The sequence below is a fragment of the Macrotis lagotis genome, chromosome 7 (assembly GCF_037893015.1).
Source record: "Macrotis lagotis isolate mMagLag1 chromosome 7, bilby.v1.9.chrom.fasta, whole genome shotgun sequence".
NCBI classification, from domain to species: domain Eukaryota; kingdom Metazoa; phylum Chordata; class Mammalia; order Peramelemorphia; family Peramelidae; genus Macrotis; species Macrotis lagotis.
The window spans coordinates 41,938,938-41,959,268 of NC_133664.1; the positions used below are offsets into that span (position 1 = coordinate 41,938,938).

The window sequence follows — 20,331 nt, forward strand, 5'->3', positions numbered from 1 at the left end:
TTGCATTAAAACAACAACAAAATCAGCAACAGAGCATCACTGTCCTTCCTTAAATGCAAGTTTCTAGGTGGAAACGCAAGCCTCTTATAAAGATTAAATTATAACACAGCCTTAAAATTGCCAATGAAAGAGGTAAGCAAGAGGGATATGTGTGTGCAGTGGACAGGATATAGGATACAAAAGAAATCTACATTTATTCTCTACATTTAAAAAACCAAAAATATCTAATAATAATAACACAAATTCCATTAAAATATCTGTAGGAATAGGGAATGGATCAGGGAAGTTAGAACCAGTTCACATAGTTTTTTTGTTGCTGTGTTGTGTTATTTTTAGCCATGTCTGAACCTTCATGATCCCATGTGGGACTTTTCTGGCAAAGATAATGGAGTGGTTTTTGCCATTTCCTTCTCCAGTTCATTTTGAAGATGAGGAAACTGAGAAAAACAGGATTAAATGACTTGTCTAGGGTCACATAGCAAATAAGTATCTGAAGCCAGATTTGATCTTCCCCTGACTCCAGGCTCAGGCTTTACACTGCACCATCTCGTTGCTTCAAATGTTCACATGGTTAAAGAGAAGTAATTGCTAAATTTTGTGGAATTTACACTTTGAATCTGGCAAATGCTATAAATCAGAGCTTGGTTGATTTGACTAGATGGTTGATTAAAGAGGTGGAAAAATGTTAATAATACAGATTAAATTTTAAAAAATGTCACGCAGACATTTTTGAGTGGAGAGTCAGTTATTAAATTTATCAGCACACTCCAGGAATGATCCTATGTTTTCACTAATATAGAGAAATCTAAGCAAATTCCTTCAACTAGTGCAATTCAGTACCTTTTCTGCATCTTGTCTTGGAGAGTTTTCTAGAACATTGAGAAGTTCAATGCCAACTTCAGGGTTACCCAGCCAGTAATATGTATATGGGAGAAGGGGTGGCTAGGTGACACAGTAGATAGAGCACTGGCCCTGGAGTCGGGAGTACCTGAGTTCAAAAAACCCACCTCAGACACTTATTATTACCTAGCTGTGTGGCCTTGGGCAAGCTACTTAACCCCATTTGCCTTGAAAAAACATATATGCATATATGTATGTATATATGTATGTATGTATGTAGGGTTGGGATGGGGGAGACAGTTAAGAGGGGGAGGAGTGGAACTTAGATCTTCCTGGTCTTAATGTAGACTCTCTAGCTTCTAGTCTTTTATATGAATGCAACTATAAGTCATTCTTAAAGAAAAAAAGAAGAGAATAAGATTTAGATTGTTGTTCTTAGCTGATGTATACATTTGTTTTGCTTAAATATATATATTTACTATAGAAATTTTGTTTTTCTTTTCTTTTTTCTTTTCAACTTAGAAGAGGGGGAAGGAGCAAGATGAGGAACAATAGGTTTCCCCACCAAAAACAAAGAAAGGAAAGAAAGAGAAAGAAAAATGGGTCATTAAAGCATTTTTAAAAAATTCATAGAAGAGAACAAAATGAAGGCCAGAAAAAATCAAAAACATTTAGGAAAGTTTTGAAAGTTATATGTTGATTTTATTATACATTTTGAAAGGATTTCCCTCTTTTGTTTTATTTCCTATATGGAAATTTTTGTTTTGGTATTAAGATCAGAATTTTAAAAACAAGAAAAAAATAAATGAAGGAAGACAAATAATTGGAGAGACTTGTTTGCTCATGTGCTAGTATAATAAAAATCATGAGACTACAGAAATTAACTTTAATATCATTTGATAGTTTCAGAACTAGACAAAACAATCACAATTCAGTTAAAAGAAGAAACAAAGTCTAAAATATCAAGGAAAAAATTTAAAAGTAGGAATGAAGGTGACATATTATTTCCCAGACATCAATCTGTATTATAAAACAAGTCATATTAATTATTTGATATTGCATTAAAACAACAACAAAATGAACAACTGCAAAGTTGATTAGTGGAACCAACTGGATAATCTAGAAACAACCAAACGCAAGTATCTGATGTTTGAAAAACCCAAGAACGTAGATTAGAGAGGGAATGATTTCCTATTTGACAAGAGCTGCTGGAAAGCTGGGAAGCAATTTGGCAGATATCAGTTTTAGACCAGCATCTTACACCATAAATTACAATAACCTAAAAAAATGATATGAGGCTTGAATACAGATTATAGCATGAGGAAAGTAAACTAGAGAGGGGAAATTAAAAGCAGGTCCCTTTCCTAGCTGTGGCAGAGAGAGAATCCTTAGCTACAGAAGTGATGAAGGAAATAAAGGGAATATTATGAAAGAAAGAAAACAGACTATTTTGATTACATCAAACTAAAAAGCTTTTGCAGAAGGAAAAGTCAATGAACAGAGTGAACAGAGAAACTGTCAAGTGGAAAAACCATTTTCATCAAATAGAGATTGATGGTATCACAAGAGCCATTTCCAATCTAACTCTAAACAAAGCATATTAGTAGGGATGTCTTGAAGCCAGCTTGGAAGAGACAATTGTTAAATTTTCAGTGTGACCATTAACCCTTGGAAATCCACAGACTCAATAAATCAGCATATGATTTGTTTTTTGTTGGTTGTCTAGTTGTAAGAAAGTAATGGAGAAATGTTAATAATGAAGATTAAACTTCAATTGTATTATTTGGGAAAGAACTAGTTGTTAAACTCAGTTGCCTTGAGATCATATTGACTTGAACCCAAGACCCAGGTCCCTAGTTTAGTACTAGTCCAGTAAGGCAGGCAAGAAGTGTCTGATCATAAGGTTCACTTAAACATATAAACAGCATATCCCTGGATAAAAGCAAAAGTTTTCAAAAGTATAATTATAGGGGCAGCCAGGTGGCGCAGTAGATAGAGCACCGGCCCTGGAGTCAGTAGTACCTGAGAGTTCAAATCCGACCTCAGGCACTTAATAATTACCTAGCTGTGTGGCCTTGGGCAAGGCACTTAAGCCATTTGCCTTGCAAAATCCTAAAAAAAAAAAAAAAAAAAAAAAAAAAAAAAGTATAATTATAAACTATAAATAGCTATTTGAAAAAATTGTTCCAAATCATTTGAAGTAAAAGAAATGCAAATTAGAACTCTGAGATTTCCTATAATCTGAAAATGAAACAAAATGAAAAAAATTAAAAACCAAACCCAGGAAGAATAAATATTTTATAATGTGGGAAGACAGGTACATCAATAAATTAGTAATGAATCTATTTTGAATATCAGCTTTTAATGGTTTAAGAAAAGTGATTAATCAATTCATATATATTTACTTATTTGTTTGCTTGCTCATTTATTTATTAATCCACGTCTATGGAAAGTCTTTCCTGCAAGTTTATTTTCTCTTATGATTTCAAGCTATGTTGGGTCATGTATAATGAATTCTGAACCCTACCCTCTGGAAGATGAATAAGGCATATTTGGCTGAAAGAAAATTGTTGGAATGGCAGCTAAATTCAAGTATTTCTCCCAGAGAAGCAGTGACCCACAGCCTTTAGTATCAACATCTCAAGTCCACTATACCAGAGAGGTCCAAAATCTAATCCCCATTACTCTTTTACAGATAAAACTAGTTAGGGCCTGTGGGGGGTGGGGGGCTTATCTGTCCAATGTTGGCAGTAGACACTATTGTTTTCTCTCCTGTAGTTGCCTCTACCTCTCTTTGTAGTTGGGTTTTTTGGTCTGGTCCTTTCATAATTGTTGTTCTGCCTTTAACTTTCTCCCACCTGAGTCCTTTGCTGCTTCTCCATTTGGTCCATCCCTGTTCTTTCTGAAGCTGATTAGAGAGATGAGGAACTGAATTTGTCCCCTGCTCTTCTCCCTCTACCCCCAAGCATGGTCTTTATTCATTATCTTCTAGAAAGATCCCCTAGCTCTTTGTCCATGTTCCCTCTAAGTTTCCCTTCTGATCTCAGCCCTATCTATGAGACAGCTAGGTGGTACAGTGGCTAGAACACAGAGCCTGGTGTCATAAAGACACAAGTTCAAATCTGATTTCAGACACTCCCTAGCGGTGTGACCCTGGGAATTCATTTAACTTTTGTTTGCCTTGGTTTCCTCAACTGCCAATTAGGGTTGATAACAGCACCTGCCTCTCCAGGTTGTTGTTAGAATTAACTAAGATAGTAATGGAAGTATATATTCCCTTTCTTTCTTCCCTTCATGCCTGTCCTTCATTCCTCGGCTACCCACTGCTTTGCATAATAATTGTTTTGATCCCAAAGGATCCCTTGCCGTGGTCCAGCTGCCCATTGAACAGTAATCTCACGGATTACAATGAAGAATGTGAGAAAGCCTCATCAACTCAGTACTTTTGGTACCGGAAAACCCTCAATATCTCACCCTCCATTGAGGAGAATGGGAGCCTCCAGTGGGAACAGGCCTTGTGTCTCATCTTAGCATGGCTGGTGGTTTATCTGTGCATTCTGAGAGGCACAGAGTCAACTGGCAAGGTAAGTTCCATTACAAAATGGCCCTGGACTGAAGGTTCAGATGGGTTCATTCCTGCTTAAGGGGAGGGATTACTAGCCAGCAATGGAAAGAATCAAATAACATGGGTTCAAGTCTCTTCTCTGACACATAACCAGTGTGAACATGAGCAAGTCAACCAACCTCTTTAAGCCTCAGCTTACATGAATAATTTGACCTAGATGGCTTCTAAGGTATCTTCTGGACTGGTGACGCTCATCTCTCTAATCAGCTTCAGAAAAGTCCAAGGGGTGAGATGGTGCCAGGCAGTTAGAGTTGCCTTGAGATCATATTGACTTGAACCCAAGACCCAGGTCCCTAGTTTAGTACTAGTCCCGTAAGGCAGGCAAGAAGTGTCTGATCATAAGGTTCACTTAAAAACTACAAATCCCAAATTTCTCTCACCCAATACAATGAAAGAACTTAAGATTTGTTGGATTTGAAGGCAGACTGATGACCTAACCGATTCATTATTTTGTGTCTCTGGAAATTTTATGATATGGCATGATTGCTGTCTGTGAAGTGAGCTACGAAATATCAGTCACTTCCTTTAACAAACTGTTTTTTAGTCATAATGTGAATTAGCTGTGGCTAGTAAATCAAGGCTTTGCAACCAGCAAGGTTGGGGAACAAGAAATCCTGAGCTCATGTGCTGCCTCTGATATTTCTTAGATGTGTGTGACCATGGGCAAGTCACTTAACCTGTTTAAGCCTCAGTTTCTTCATCTGTAAAAGTGGAGATATATAATAACTGTATTAATTACCTCAAAGGGCCATTATGAGGTTCAAATGAGAAAATGCAGAGCTGATAGCATCCTCTCCTTGAAGTTTATTTTTGTCAGAATGGCATTCCATGAATCCATGTCGGGTCATCTTTTTTGCCCTGAGTTTTTAATAGTTCTATCTTCTTTCATGTCATTGTTAAATTCATTAAATAAAAATCATCTCAATATTAGTCTATAGGAGGTGTCGCTCTGGTCTTCTTTCTACAAAAATACCTAAAATTTATACCTTCTATTTGTTTCCTAGATTTAAACCAGTCCCCTATTCCTGATAAAACATTTCCTCCAATCCCACAGCTATTCCATTATAATTGCCATTGATGTGGAATCTATTCAAAGGTTTTTCAAAATTCTAAATCAGATTTACAAATCCCCCTTACCTCCAAGAATTCTTTTAGACTAATCAGGCGAGATTGCCTCTACAGAATCACAAGTGATTCTTTTTAAGTGATTGGTGACGTTACTTAATGAAAGGGAGGCTGGTTGGCAGTCTCCAAGGTCCTTCTTAGAAGCCTTTGTTTTATGAATGCCTGTCCTCTAGCATTGTAGTGATGGAAAATGACAGATTGCATATCCTGGCCAACAATTCTGCTATTTTACCCTGGAATTCTTTAAAAATGTTTAGGCAGATAGCATCTGGTCCTCGTTACCCTCTACTTACATCCAGGACTAAGCTTGTCTTTGTGTGATTTCATGTGGGATTAATTTATGTGGTTTTCAGTAAGCTCAGCTATAAAGCAAGGGTAAATAATATGTGTAGACATTCTCCTATGCTGCAAGCAACCAGTGAAATGATACACTGCGGGCTCCTCAGAGAGCTGATATTCATGGATCCAAATGACAAGATTTTGATAGGAGTACTGGGTACACCTGAAAACAGTATTCTTCCTTAAGGATATGATTTCTCTCTCATCACATTGAACTTAGATCAATAAAAACCATGGAAACAATGTAAAGCCTAACAGACTGCCTTCTGTGGGGGGTGGGGGGAGGGAAGCAAGATTAGGGGAAATATTGTAAAATTCAAAATAAATAAAATTTTAAAAAAGACAGCGATAAAATGTAGAGAACCCTTGGACAGCAGTCAGGAAGACTTAAGTTCAAATCCAGCTTCAGATACTTGCTACCTGTGAGACCTTGGGCAAGTCACTTCATCTATGCTTCCCTTGGTTTCCTCAACTGTAAAATGGGTGTAATAAAAGTATCTTACCTCTCAGGGCTGTTGAGAGCATCAAATGAGATCATATTTATAAAATGCTAAGAAGACAGGTGCTTTATAAATAGTATAGATATAAATAGATGTAGATAGATATAAATAAATAATAGGTGCTTTATAGATGCTAGGTAGCTAGCTAGCAGTAGTAGTAGGAATAGTTTAAGAGTACGTGTTATTTTTTTTACTATAAATTGTTAATTATTCATTATAGTAGCAGCAGCAGTAAGAATAGCAGTACAGTAGCAGCAGCAGTAGGAGCAGTAGTAATAGTAGTAAAACTACTAATAATAGTAGTAGCAACGGCAGTAGTAGTAGTAGTAGTAGCTGCATAGTAGGAGCAGTAGTAGTACTAGCAGCAGCAGTAGTAATAGTAGGAACAGTAGCAACAACAATAGCAGACGCAGCAGCAGCAATAGTAGTAGTAATAGTAGTAGTAGCAGTAGTAGTGGTAGTAGTAGTAGTAGTAGTGGTAATAGTGGTAGTAGTAGTAGTAGCGGTAGTAGTAGCAGTAGTAGTAGTAGTAGTGGTAGTAGTAGTAGTAATAGTAGTAGTGGTAGTAGTAGTAGTAATAGTAGTAGTGGTAGTAGTAGTAGTAGTGGTAGTAGTAATAGTAGCAGTGGTAGTAGTAGTAGCAGTAGTAGTGGTGGTAGTAGTAGTAATAGTAGTAGTAGTAGTAGTAGTAGTAGTGGTAGTAGTAGTAGTAGCGGTAGTAGTGGTAGTAATAGTAGTAGTAGTAGTAATAGTAGTAGTAGTAGTAGCAGTAGTAGTGGTAGTAGTAGTAGCAGTAGTAGTAGTAGTAGTAGTAGTAGTAGTAGTAGTAGTAGTAGTAGTGGTAGTAGTAATAGTAGTAGTGGTAGTAGTAGTAGCAGTAGTGGTAGTAGTAGTAGCAGTAGTGGTAGTAGTAGTAGCAGTAGTGGTGGTGGTAGTAGTAGTAGTAGTAGTAGTAATAGTAGTAGCAGTAGTAGCGGTAGTAGTGGTAGTAACAATTCCAACTCAAAGCCAAACTCATGATACCCACAAACCCTACTTTTTACATTAATATGGATATACCCTAAGTTATATAAGAAAACCCAAAGGTCCAGATAAACTCTGGGTCATTGTTAACATTCCCAAAAGATTCTCCATTTTTATGAATGATTACATTGGCTTTATTTTCTAACAATGTTACCCTTATTATTATAAGAATTATTTATCAAATAAGTTATTGCATTTGTTAGAATGTTAAAGTTGGGGGCAGCTAGGTGGCGCAGTGGATAGAGCCCCAGTCCTGGAGTCAGGAGTACCTGGGTTCAAATACGAACTCAGACATTGAGGTGAAATCTGATCTGAGTTGTGTCCTATCCGTTATGCCATGCATATTAGTACCATTACTAAATAAAAATCACCAATAAACATAAAATAGGCCTGCATGGGGAAGTAGACCTCTACTGACTCGTTTATTCTAGCTCTTAGGTGATCAGATAAAGTTTCCTTGGAGGCCTAGTTAGGCTTCATTTTCCCTTTCTTCTTTAATGGCAAAAGGGTTGGGGGCCAGTAACAGAGAGGTGGCCAAGACTCCTAACTCTAAGAGGCTAATTTGGATCTTCCTGTTCCTAGGTGGTCTATGTGACTGCATCCCTGCCTTATTGTGTTCTCATCATCTATTTGATTCGGGGTGTCACCCTGCATGGAGCCACCAATGGCCTTATATACATGTTTACACCCAAGGTAAGGATGAACCTTCATTTCTCTTGATACTTAGTCATATTGCACACCCTCTACACACACACACACACACACACACACACACACACACACACACACACACACACACACACTCTTATCGAATTCCTCTTTTTTGCATTGTCTTCCCAATTATCTTTATACAGGTAATTTTCAGGTCTATACATTCAGCCTTACTTTGTCCTGAGCCCCAGTCTCACGTCATCAGCTGCCACTTGGGCATCTTGAAATGAATGTCCCATGGGCATCTGAAACCTACCATGTCCAAAATGGAATTCATTACCTTTACTCTCAGACCATGCCCCCACCCCACCCCCAAATTTACCTATTTTGTTCAAAGATGCCATCATCCTTCCAGTCCCTTAAGCTTACAACCTTGGTATTTATACTCAGCCTTTCTCTTACAATCACTCTACATATCTAAACTATTGGCAAGTCTTCTTGTTTCTACCTTCACAATGTCTCTCATTAAAGGTCCTTTTCTTAACCCTCTGGTTACAGGCTCTCAATTCCTCCTGCCTGGATCACTGCAGTGATTTTCCAATCAATCTCCCTTTCTCAAATCTCTCCTTCCTCCCATCCATTCTTCACTCACCTATAAAAATGGTTTTTATTTAAATCTCGGTGTGATCCTGTCACCTTCCTACTCAATGTAGTAGAGTGGCTATTATTTCCAAGATCCAACATCAGATATTCTGTTTGGCATTTAGCGCCCTTCACAGCCTTGCCCCTTCTTACCTTTCCAGTCTTATTATTATATCAAATATTATCTGTGATGCTGAGAAGTCAGTCAGCCAATGAACAAAGGGTTAATAAACAAAGGTCAAACAACCAGCTTGCTTCCATCATTAGGACTCCAGGTAGGGAGACATTCTCTCTACTTTCTTCAGGAGCTGGAAGCTCAGAGTGGACCTTAAAGATTCTAGTCCAATTCTCTTGTTTTATGATGAGGAAATAGGACCAGTAAAATGAAGTGAACTGGCTCAGAATTTGAACCCAGATTTCTTGACTCTGTCCAGGGGTTTTTTTTCCCCCCATATCATCATAATTACATACATACATACATACATATATAATTACATCATTACTGAAAGACATAAGACTTAGGAAATGAAAGAGAAACAAAGAAGGGAGATGAGAGAACATTCAATACAAACCTCATCAGTTAGGTGTTTTGTCTGGCTCTTCCTTAGATAATAACTAAGTGGTACAGAGAGAGACTGTGGAACTCAGGAAGACCTGAGTTGGAATCCTGCCTTAGACACTTAGCAGTTGTGAGAACCTGAGGAAGTCACCAGCCTCAGGTTCCTGTAATATAGAGATAATAATGGCCCCTGCTTCAAATGGTGGTTGTGAGGATAACATCTATAAAATGCTCCACAAATCTGAAAGCCCTCCCTTGCAACTAGCTAGTCTTGCTATTATTACCCCTTTTCTCTGCGCAAAGATCAGGTGAGGATAATAGCATCATGGATCTGGAAGAGATCTCATAGGTCATCCAGTTCAAAGCTTCCAAGGTACGACATCCTTGGCAAATTGTCTTCTGGTTCAACTCCTGCACAAAGTAAAACCCATTCCATAACATATTTGGCATGAAGTCATTGAGTTGTCTTTGATATTGGCACCCCAAATCCATTGTCAAATTGCCCTGTTCTTAGCAGATTCTCCCTTTGGAGTATAGCACTTCAGAGAAAGAAGCTCCCCATAGTTCCAATTCTGCTCTGTCTTCTGCCATCCTAGGGCATAAATTTTCCACTTTTTTTTCCTGGCTTCATTTGAAAGAGGAAGATAGGAGTATGGTAGAAAGAGCCTGGATCTTAAAAATCAAAAGCCCTGAATGTATGCTCTAGGTCTGCCACTTTCTAGATGTTTCATTCTTAATTAGCTTTCTTAAACATAAAATAGGATAATATTGTCACTCTTTGACTCAGTTTCCTCATCACAAAATTAGGGAATTGGACTTGATGGTCTCTTCAAATACTAAACTATTAGGTTATGATTTTATAAATATTCTATAAAGACTAAACTACTTTAGGGATGAGTTATTATTATCGTCACTATTAATATTCTGTGGAGTGGGAAAAGACTCCCTTCTTCTACTCCACAAACCTGTTCAACCCCATTTGTCAGTCCCTCATCTGCTAATTTAGCTCCATAGGGAAGCAGACATGTACCTGGGGGAGGCTTTAAAGAAGGAGCTGGTCATTTATGGGACCAGTGACCAACCCCACTATTCTACCTCCACACCATCTTTCACATTCATCCTCTTTGCTTCTTTCACATGACTACTGCCCTAATTCAAATCTCACCTGGACTATATGAAGAGCTTCATAATTGGTTTCCATTTCCAGTCTCTTTTTTGTCAATCCATCCTCCACATTGCCAACATAAATTTCCTAAGCATTGATCTGACCATATCACTCACTCCCTTGCTCAAAAATCTTCCATGGCTCCCAGTTTCCTCTAGAATGAAATATAAACTTTTTCAGAGTTTTCCAACATCTGGTCTCCTCCCTACCTTTCCAAAATGATAGCAGACTATCTAAGTAACTGTCTATGCCCATCCATAATTGGGCATAGATATTTTCTGAGGGAAGGACTGGTTTTTTGCCTCTGTTGGTATCCTCAGCAGTATAGTGCCTGTAACATTTACTAACTGCTTGTTGCCTTACTCCTACGTTACAAACCCTGGTGCCAGAATAGCTAATATGTCCTCATGCTCTGATCAGCTTCTCCTCCACCTTTTCAGCTAGAGCAGTTATCGAACCCCAAAGCCTGGATCAATGCGGCCACACAGATCTTCTTCTCCCTTGGCCTCGGGTTCGGCAGCCTGATTGCTTTTGCCAGCTACAATGAGCCATCCAACAATTGCCAGAAGCATGCCATCATTGTGTCCCTGATTAACAGTTCCACATCCATCTTTGCCAGTATCGTCACGTTCTCCATCTATGGCTTCAAAGCCACTTTCAACTACGAGAGCTGCATCAATAAGTAAGAATGATGGGCAGGTCAGAGGTTCATAGGTTGAAAGGAAGAAGAGACCCTTACAAGGCTATCTAATCTATTTCCTTTATTTTACAGATTAGTAAACTGAGGCTCATAAAGAGACTGAGCAATTTAGGATCATAGAATCATAAATTTAAAGATGGAAAGGACCTTGGAGGCCATTGGATTTACTTTATCCATTTTAAAGATGAAGAAATTAAGGCAAAGAAAGGTTAAGTGATTTGCACAGGTCTAGTGTCTGAATTTAAATTGCCCAAGGTCACATGGATAATAAGTAATAGTTTCTGGATTTCAACCCAGGGTCCCTGACTCTCAATCCAGTGCTCCTTCCACTATGCTCTTCTGTTTTGAAACTCTAACAATTGCCCTCAAGTACCAACTCCAAGCTGTTGCCAACCCCCATGCCAATAGTAAACTCACCTCTTGCCTTCCATTTCCCTTTCCTTCTCTACCTTTCCACTGAACCCTCTGGACCTCTCTTCATTGTTAATCATTCTTAGCACCAGGAAATTTAGAGCTAGAAGGAATGGTAAGAGGTCCTTGGATCCCCTTCATTTCAGAAATGAGGAAACAAGAAAGGTTAAGTGATTTGCTCAGTGTCACACCTGAATGACTCAACAGTGATTGAAACTCCAATCTTCCTGTCACCGAATCCGGGACCCCAACAACCGACCCAGGCTTCATCTCAATTAATGTGTCAGGACCTATGCTAGCTGAGGATATAAATATCCTGCCTACAGGGTACTTTTTCATTCTATCAACAAAGTCTCCTTCTCATTCCCCTCACATTCTTTCTATCTTCTGGGGTCCAATGAATCATAGCCTTCTCCTGAAGAGGTCAGAACTGGCTACTCCTTCTCTCTCAGTCTTTGACATATAGAACCAGTTGGCTTATTCCATATACCCTGTGACCACTCTCAGACTCTCCCTCTTCTGAAATTTAAACCATCTGTCTAGATCCTCGCTGCTGACATCTTGCACCCTCTAGGTCCCTTTCCCTGCTCTGCAATTACTTCACTACCTAACTCCCCATTTCCCATTCCAACCTTTATCCCCCTGCAGTACCCCAGTCTGTCAGTCCCTCTACCTCCTCTACTTCCTGAGCCTCCTGTCTTCATTCTATCTCACCATGTCATTCACCTCCTTCCATTTTAAATGAATGGGTTTCATAATTACATCCTACTTCTTATACTTACTACCTGTGTGACCTTGGAAAAGTCATTTATCTCCCTAGACAGCAGATTCCTCATGAATAATATAAGGGGGTTGGATTAGGCGGTCTCTGAGGTCCTTCCAGTCCCAAATCCATGATTCTATAATCCTATGTCACAGCTCTGATCACATACTATTATATGGGGGAGGGAGGGAAATGCATCTCCAAATAACATAATGCAAATATCCTTACATTTTGAAGATATTTCTTATTTAAATAGGTCAGTAATCTAATTGGAGATGGAGGGTATAAAAAAATCCTTACAAAGATAGAAAGGGCTGGTGACATGGCAGCAAATGGGTCCTTTTCATCCTCCCAGGCACTGCAACCAAACTATTGCACCTTAGTGAACTTTAACAAGTTTTGCAAGTGGCCACTAACACAGTGAACTTGACTCCCCAGGGTGATCTTGCTGCTGACCAATACCTTCGACCTTGAAGATGGCTTTGTAACTCCAGGAAACCTGGAGGAGATGAAAACTCATCTAGCATCTTCATACCCAAAGGAATATGCTGAACTATTCCCACAGATTAAAAACTGTAGTTTGGAATCAGAACTTAATACTGTAAGTGTTACTGATAGAGCTGCTACATCGACGTTTCCGTGATGTCTCCTGCCACATGGCAAACTGGAAACCTAAAAGAAACTCGTGAGCAAGGGTGGGATCTACTGATCATGAGCTCAAGAGACTGATTTTCTGTTTGTGGATCAAGAAAGACTAGACATTTCCCATTAATGTTCTTTTAAAATTTATCTTTCGTTTTTATCAGTTTAATATCTATGTTCCTCACCTCTGTCTTCCCTATCCAGGGAGATATCCTCTTTAACAAAGAATAACAAAATATTAAGGGAAAAGAAGAAAACTAACCAACACAGCAAGTCAATCTGACAGCATATATAATGTTCCATATTCATAGACTCCTACCTCTGCAAAGGAGCGGGGAGAGCTCATTTTCTTTTTTTTTTTAAGGTTTTTTTGCAAGGCAGATGGGGTTAAGTGGCTTGCCCAAGGCCACACAGCTAGGTAATTATTAAGTGTCTGAGACCAGATTTGAACCCAGATACTCCTGACTCCAAGGCCGGTGCTTTTTCCACTGCGCCACCTAGCCGCCCCTGAGAGCTCATTTTCTCATCTCATTTTTGAGGGCCACCCCTGGCCAATATAACTCAACATTCAGATTTTTTTTGTTGGTGGTGATATTTTTCTATTTACATTGTTGTAGTCTCCCTGATTCTGCTTCCTTGAGTTTGTATCAATTCATACAAAGCTTCCAATGTTTCCCAGTTGTTCTCATAGTCATTCATTCGACACATACAATATCCTACTCATATTTATTCAGTAGTAGTGTGATATTGCTCCATTACGTTCAGGTATCATAGGCTGACATTCTCAGGGGAGAATGGAATACAGGCTAACATTAGATTTGAACAATGCCTAGGATCATGCCACGCTTCGATCTAAGAGTCCTCAAGAGGAGCTTTAATATCTCAAAATTCTGCAAAGCATTATTAATTCCAATTTTTCATATGATGGTCTCAGGCCCAGTATCATTGAATGACATGTTTGGAGATAAAAGGCAAAATAGGCATGTAGCTTGGGAACTTATTAAAGGAGAGGCTTCACCCCTGCCCATTGGAACTAAAATAAAGTTGGCACTCTTGATATAACATGGTTTCTTCTTATTGGCAGGCGGTCCAGGGGACTGGATTGTCATTTATTGTCTACACCGAAGCCATTAAAAATATGGAGGTATCCCAGCTGTGGTCGGTGCTCTATTTTGTTATGCTGCTAATGCTGGGGATAGGAAGCATGTTGGGGAACACTGCTGCCATCCTCACTCCTCTGACAGACAGCAAGACTATTTCAAAGCATTTGCCCAAGGAGGTGATCTCAGGTTAGCCTTTCATTGGGCATAGTGCATGTACTAAGGGTAGGCAGAGCAGTGAGGTTAGCACTGTTCAGGTGAACAGCCCTCCCTCTAAAATGATTTATTAAGCAGTGAGTGTACCAAGGGCTGGGATTATAAATACAAGCAGAATGACGGGGAATCCCTGCCTTCAAGAAGCTTACATTCTAGTGGGAAAAACATCATGGGGAACTGGGGGGAGGGGAGATGAAGGTATTCAGCATGAAGGCACGGCAGAGAAGAAAACTCAGTGGAAAGTTAGTTGGAAAGGCCTGAAGAGATGACTGGTCTGGACATTCTTCTTACATTGAAGATGCTGGGAAGGGATGGAGTAAACTTGCAGGGTGAAGAGGCCACTAGTTTTTTTGATACAATAGAGAAAGTCCTATGAGGTCAGGAGTGTTGTTTGGCAAAACACCTCTCTGGCGATCGGTTTCTTCATCTGTAGAATAAGAGAGTTGGGAAAGATGCCCTTTGAGGTCCCTGCCAGTTCCAGATCTGCAATGTCCAGAATTATCAGGGAAAAAAGTAGTTTGATCTATGTTGTACTGAATTCTTGCAGCTGAATGTTATCAATCACTGAAGTAACCAAAGGACCCTTACCAAAGAGGCCAATTTTAATTCAGGAGGGGAAGAATCCTGATGGGTCTGTCCTAATTAGTAACTTCTACAAATGTATTTGTAAAATATATTAATAAAGCTAGATAGATAGAGATAGGTAGTGGACATGAAGCTGCAGACTTCTAGAAAGTTGAGAAGTCACTTTTCTTCCCCCAGGTCTTATATGCTTCATTAACTGTGTCATTGGGCTGTTGTTCACCATGGAATCTGGAAACTACTGGTTTGACATATTCAACGACTATGGGGCCACCCTCTCCCTACTGCTCATTGTGCTGGTGGAAACAATTGCTGTTTGTTATGTTTATGGTCTAAGAAGGTAAGATTCTAAATCCTTTTCTGAGACTAATCAGCTAATCTGGGTGGAAAGGAGGTACAAAGAAGACTAACTGATTCACCCACTTGTTGGGTTTTCTTCCTCTTCTTTCTTCTAAACAGCCTGTGGGGCTGGGAGAAGAGAAGCCCTGGGAAACCCAGTTTAGAGAGCACAGTTAGGCTTGGACCACAAGTCTGCTATTATCGGGTCCCCAGTTCCCTCTCCAAACCTTCTTGCCCCTAAAGCAATAGGATTTAGGATTCCTTGACATCTCAAGGAAGAGAATAATTTCCTAATGGAAACGATTCACCCTACTCTCTGTGTTTAATTGCACTCACTCTCCCTTCTGCCTTCATTCACTTTGACCTTATAACTATTGTCAAATATTCTGTAAAATGGGGCTGAAGAGAGCACCTGCCTCCTAGGACTGTTGCGGAGGAGGACACTAGATAGTTGTAAAACATTTCGCAAACTATAAAGTACTGTATAAATTCCAGCTATTTTTATTGTTGTTATTGCAATTGTCCAAAAACCAAGAAGCTTTTAATTACTAGGTGACAAAGATAAAAGAGGAACAGTCTTTGCCCTCAAGGAGTTACCATTCTTTCAGAGGAGATTACAGGGATACTTAAATGGAAGAAGAAAGAGAAAGGAAGGAAGGAAGGGAGGGAAGAAATCAAATCTATGATTTCATTGGCTTTGGAGAGAAATTCTCTACTCTTCCAGATACCTGCTCTACAATTTAGAATCTTGGAGGGCTATCTGGGACACTAACAAGTTAGGTGACTTGTCGGGGTCACACTGTGAAAATGTGACGGAGGCAGGATCTGAACACTCCTACATGAGTCCTCTCTCTACTTAAAGAGGGTATTCTCTCTCAAGTGCGCGCTCTCTCTCCTATCTCTGCAAATGTAGATATACAAGTTGTATATCTGTTGTATAAGAAGTATATTTAAAAAATATACAAATCATTTGGGTATAGATATCTATACAGAGAGGGGGAAAAAAGAGAGATTTTTGGAGTGTAGAAGGCACTAGAAGTCTTTCATGCCACAATATAGATAAATTCCATGTGGAGGATTAAGTATTATGTTGAGTATTGAGTATTATGTGTCTGTGGCCAGGATGGCCTGGGGCCAAGGGTGGAGTTCTCAAGTTCAATGTCACTAGGGACGCCCCTTGTGACCACAGTCTCCCCCCAACAGAGAGTTTCTTTATACTTCAACACAAAAACTTTATGTGGTCACTCTAGAAAGATACTATGCTTCTTTTAAGAATAACTATCATGAATGATCCATAGCTAGGTGGCACAATGGTTAGTAGGCACAACACCGCTCCTCTACCCATCCTCACAAAACTAGGGATGGACACAGGGACTGCACCTAAAAGGAGATTTATGAACAAACCTGGGCATGGATCCTTGTATATGAGTTTGAGACACAAATATAGATCAACTCATCTCCTTGAATTCAAATTTGATCTCAAGATACTTACTCTGGACAGGTCATCTAATGTCTATTTGCCTCAGCTTCCTCATCTGCCAAATGGGGGGGGCACACTACCTCTCAGGGTTGTTGTGAGGATCAAATAAAAAAGTAATTATTAAACATTAGTACAGTGTCTGTCACATATTAAGTCTGTGTAAATAAATATCCAGTACCATGATTTTGAAATAAAGATGAAATCTGTACTTAACTCCCAGGTTAAGAACCGCAGGCTAAAGGACCGCCGATGTCCCCTCCAGCTCAAAATCCTGTAACTGAATTTAATAGATGGCAATTTCAGGAGCTTTTCATGAATGGTTTTAATTCCCTATTTGTTCCTTTCCCGGCTTGCTCCCTAAGCCAGAGCTGTTCTCAAGTAATAAACTGGTCCCTTCTCAGTCTGCCCTCTGTTGAATTTGCTTATGAGCAATGACATGGCTGGAGTGTGTCCATACCAGGGAGAAGAAAGAACAAAGGTTTGAGCTGTCTGCCAATGGTCTAATGAGGCCTGGGGACTTTGAGGAGTGCCATTGTTCTTTCTCCCTGTTTCCCTTCCAAGCCATGACTTTCCACCTGAGCTCCTCCAGGGACCCTCATTCAGAATTCATCTTTTCTCCATAGGCAAATTCCTCGTGAATATCCCCAAGCAGATGATTTTCTTCATCACTTATTTGGGTTGTTAATGCCAAGCCACATTCTGGGCACCACACCTCTCCTCCACCCCCACCCCACCCCCAAACTCGAAAGGGACCTAAAAGGAGTTAAGTAAACAAACTTGGGCATCCTTGTGCAAGCTGTGAGATACAAAAATAAATGAAACACTTGATGGTATCTTCCAAAACAAGTATGAGCAATTTTGCATGTTCCATTGGACTCGTCTCCCCTCCTTTAGCTACAGTGGCTCAGACCTTCTCTCTTTCCCACTCCTTATTTTCATTCTCGTTTTTTTTTTAATAGATTTGAAAATGATCTTCAAGTCATGACAGGGTGCAAGCCAAACTGGTATTGGAAAATCATGTGGGCTTTTGTAAGTCCCCTGCTCATCATCAGCCTGTTTATTTTTTACCTGTCAGACTATATTCTCACGGGAACCCTGAAATACCAAGCCTGGGATGCAACACAGGTAATTCTCCCCTTCCCAAGAGGGTACAGGTGATGAATTAATGCCTGCATTGAATCCTGGAGAAGTCAAGGGACCCAAGGTTACGCATAGGCAGTCAGTAAAGGTTCTCTAATGCATCATTCTCCCTACCCAGTGCCTCCTGGGTATTGCAGTGTTGTGTCCTTTGAGATTACTATGGTCTCTTGTCTTTGCAGTTTTATAAATAGCAACATAACACAGTAGAAAAGTAGAAAGAAGGATGAATTTGGCTCAAATCTGGACTTTGCCCCATAAAACTTGTAATCTGAGACGTCAACTTCACCCCTCTGGGTCTATTTTCTCATCTGGAAAATAGAGGATTGGACCAACAGACCTGGAAGGGTTCTTTCCCATTTTTAAATCTTTATCTTGATCCTAGGATTGGGGAATGACTCAGTTACTAGGGCATGTGAGTCTCTCATTTTATTCAAGGAACAAGGAAAAACAGCCCCTCTCTCTCTCTCTTGGGGTATAGGGTCTTTGTAGCTGCAGCAAAATACAGATGGTTCCAATGACCTCTATACTGGTAATGGGAATTTGCCTCCCAATATGGGGAAGAAAAGAGAGAAAAGAAGGGATGGAGTTGAGAGGGAGTGGAGAGAGAGAGACCCAGAGAGAAGCAAAGACACACACACACAGAGAGAGAGAGAGAGAGAGAGAGAGAGAGAGAGAGAGAGATACAAACACAGAAATAGAAGAAAGAGGGACAAAGAGGGATAGAGAGACAAGCGATAGGAAGAGACAGAGACAGATAGTACTGTACTATACTGTACTATAAAGTTAACATAGGGGCTTTTTTGGGGGGGAGTGCAGATTTCTTTAGAATTTTTTATGTAAAGTCGAATTTGTATAATGCTAATTTATATAAAGGAAGGACTATGTGTACAGCCTTTCTGTCTTCATAGCCTTTCCAAAATGGTTTACATTGGTGATCATTACCAGAATGACCCCCACCTATAGGTTAAATATAAATCCCAGAGAATATCTAACCTATATTTTTTGTCATTTTGTTATGTTAACTCTATGTTTATTTTAAGATTTGCAGTTTTAGAGTTCACACTACAGAGATGGAATTCTAAGTAACTTCATTGGTTTTAGGGTTTTGGTTAGATGACTTTTTTAAAAATTCAGAATTTAACAAAAACTAAATAAAATAAGCATTTCCATATATAAACCAGGGTAATGAGGATGATGCAAAAAACATGAGTTTCTATAATGCATGATTTATTTTTTCTTTTTAATATATAATAAATTCAAAAAAGTTTTACATGATTTCACATGTATAATTTACATCTGATTGTAGAGGGGAAGGGAATGAAGGCTAGAACTTGAAATTCAAAATCTTTTTTTTAAGTTAAAAATTGTTTTAACATGTTATTGAGGGGAAAAATAAAATATATTAACAAAATTAAATGCCTTTCCAAGTTTGAATGGCTCTTTGAGAAAGGTGAGCTTCCAAGACAGTATAGTTACTGCCACCTACTGATCAACTTAGATTTCTGCAAGAATTTTTCAAGTGGATTCATCAGTGGTCCAAATGCCCAACCTTGGAAAGGATTCACAAATGAGATACTGCTCCAAACAAGGGCATGTCTAAGTTGTGGAACCAGGTAGGCCTGGAAAAATCTCATGATGCCAAGCAAAGGTATTATGGTCACAGTGGAAGGGGTACTGGAGTCCAAGGATCTACCCACTCTACCTACCTGGGAGACTTTGAACAAATCACTCTCTAAATGAGCTATTTCCTAATATGGACAATGAATACCAGAAGATGAGAGGGCCTTTCAAGTCCCTTCCATTTCAGTCTTTTCCTCCAGGGCAATGGTTTAAGGCATCTAAGGTTCTGGTTTGCTCTATTAGGAAAACATGAGACATTTAGCTCAATTCGAGCATTACTTGTCTCTGTTCTCTCACACTTTAGATCAATATTTTATTATATGTGCTCTTGGGAAAGTGCTCACATTTCTAAATCATATCCATCTCTCTTGAAGTGAGATAACATTTGCAAGGATGCAACTATATGGTAGAATCCTGGGCTAGGATCCAGGAAGACCTACATTCAAATCCAGTATCAGATAGTTACTAACTGGGTGACCTTGGGCAAGTCACTTAACTTCCACCTGCCTCAGTTTCTCAAGTGTAAAATGGGGATAATAATCTCATCAACCTCTGAAAGGTTGTGAGGAGATAATATTTGTCAACCCCTTGGGATCGTGCCTAACATCTGGTAGGCATTTAATTATTTGTCTTCCTTCCAAAAGCACTTTGCTCATTTTCCTTGCACCTGGTAGGTCCTTAATGAATTTCTATTTCTCTCCTTTCTGAATTTTTGTGCCACTGATCTCTCTTAATTGTCCTCCTGTCTGACTGTTCCTTCTCAGTCTCCTTTGTTGTGTCATCTCTATCATAGTCCCTAATTGTGGCTGCACTCCAAAGCTCTGTCCTGGGGCATGTTCTATTGACCCTCAATACCTTCTCACTTGGTA

General features: G+C 39.4%; 1 protein-coding gene across 1 annotated transcript in view; it reads left to right on the forward strand.

The window, feature by feature from the left end:
- SLC6A20 (solute carrier family 6 member 20) overlaps positions 1-20,331 on the forward strand; it is a 57,555-nt gene that overhangs the window by 28,893 nt on the left and 8,331 nt on the right. The window contains exons 4-10 of the mRNA XM_074195860.1: positions 4,197-4,424; positions 8,035-8,145; positions 10,910-11,151; positions 12,782-12,944; positions 14,070-14,274; positions 15,064-15,223; positions 17,662-17,827. Coding sequence (XP_074051961.1) covers positions 4,197-4,424; positions 8,035-8,145; positions 10,910-11,151; positions 12,782-12,944; positions 14,070-14,274; positions 15,064-15,223; positions 17,662-17,827 — 1,275 coding nt within the window. The remainder of the gene's footprint in view (positions 1-4,196; positions 4,425-8,034; positions 8,146-10,909; positions 11,152-12,781; positions 12,945-14,069; positions 14,275-15,063; positions 15,224-17,661; positions 17,828-20,331) is intronic.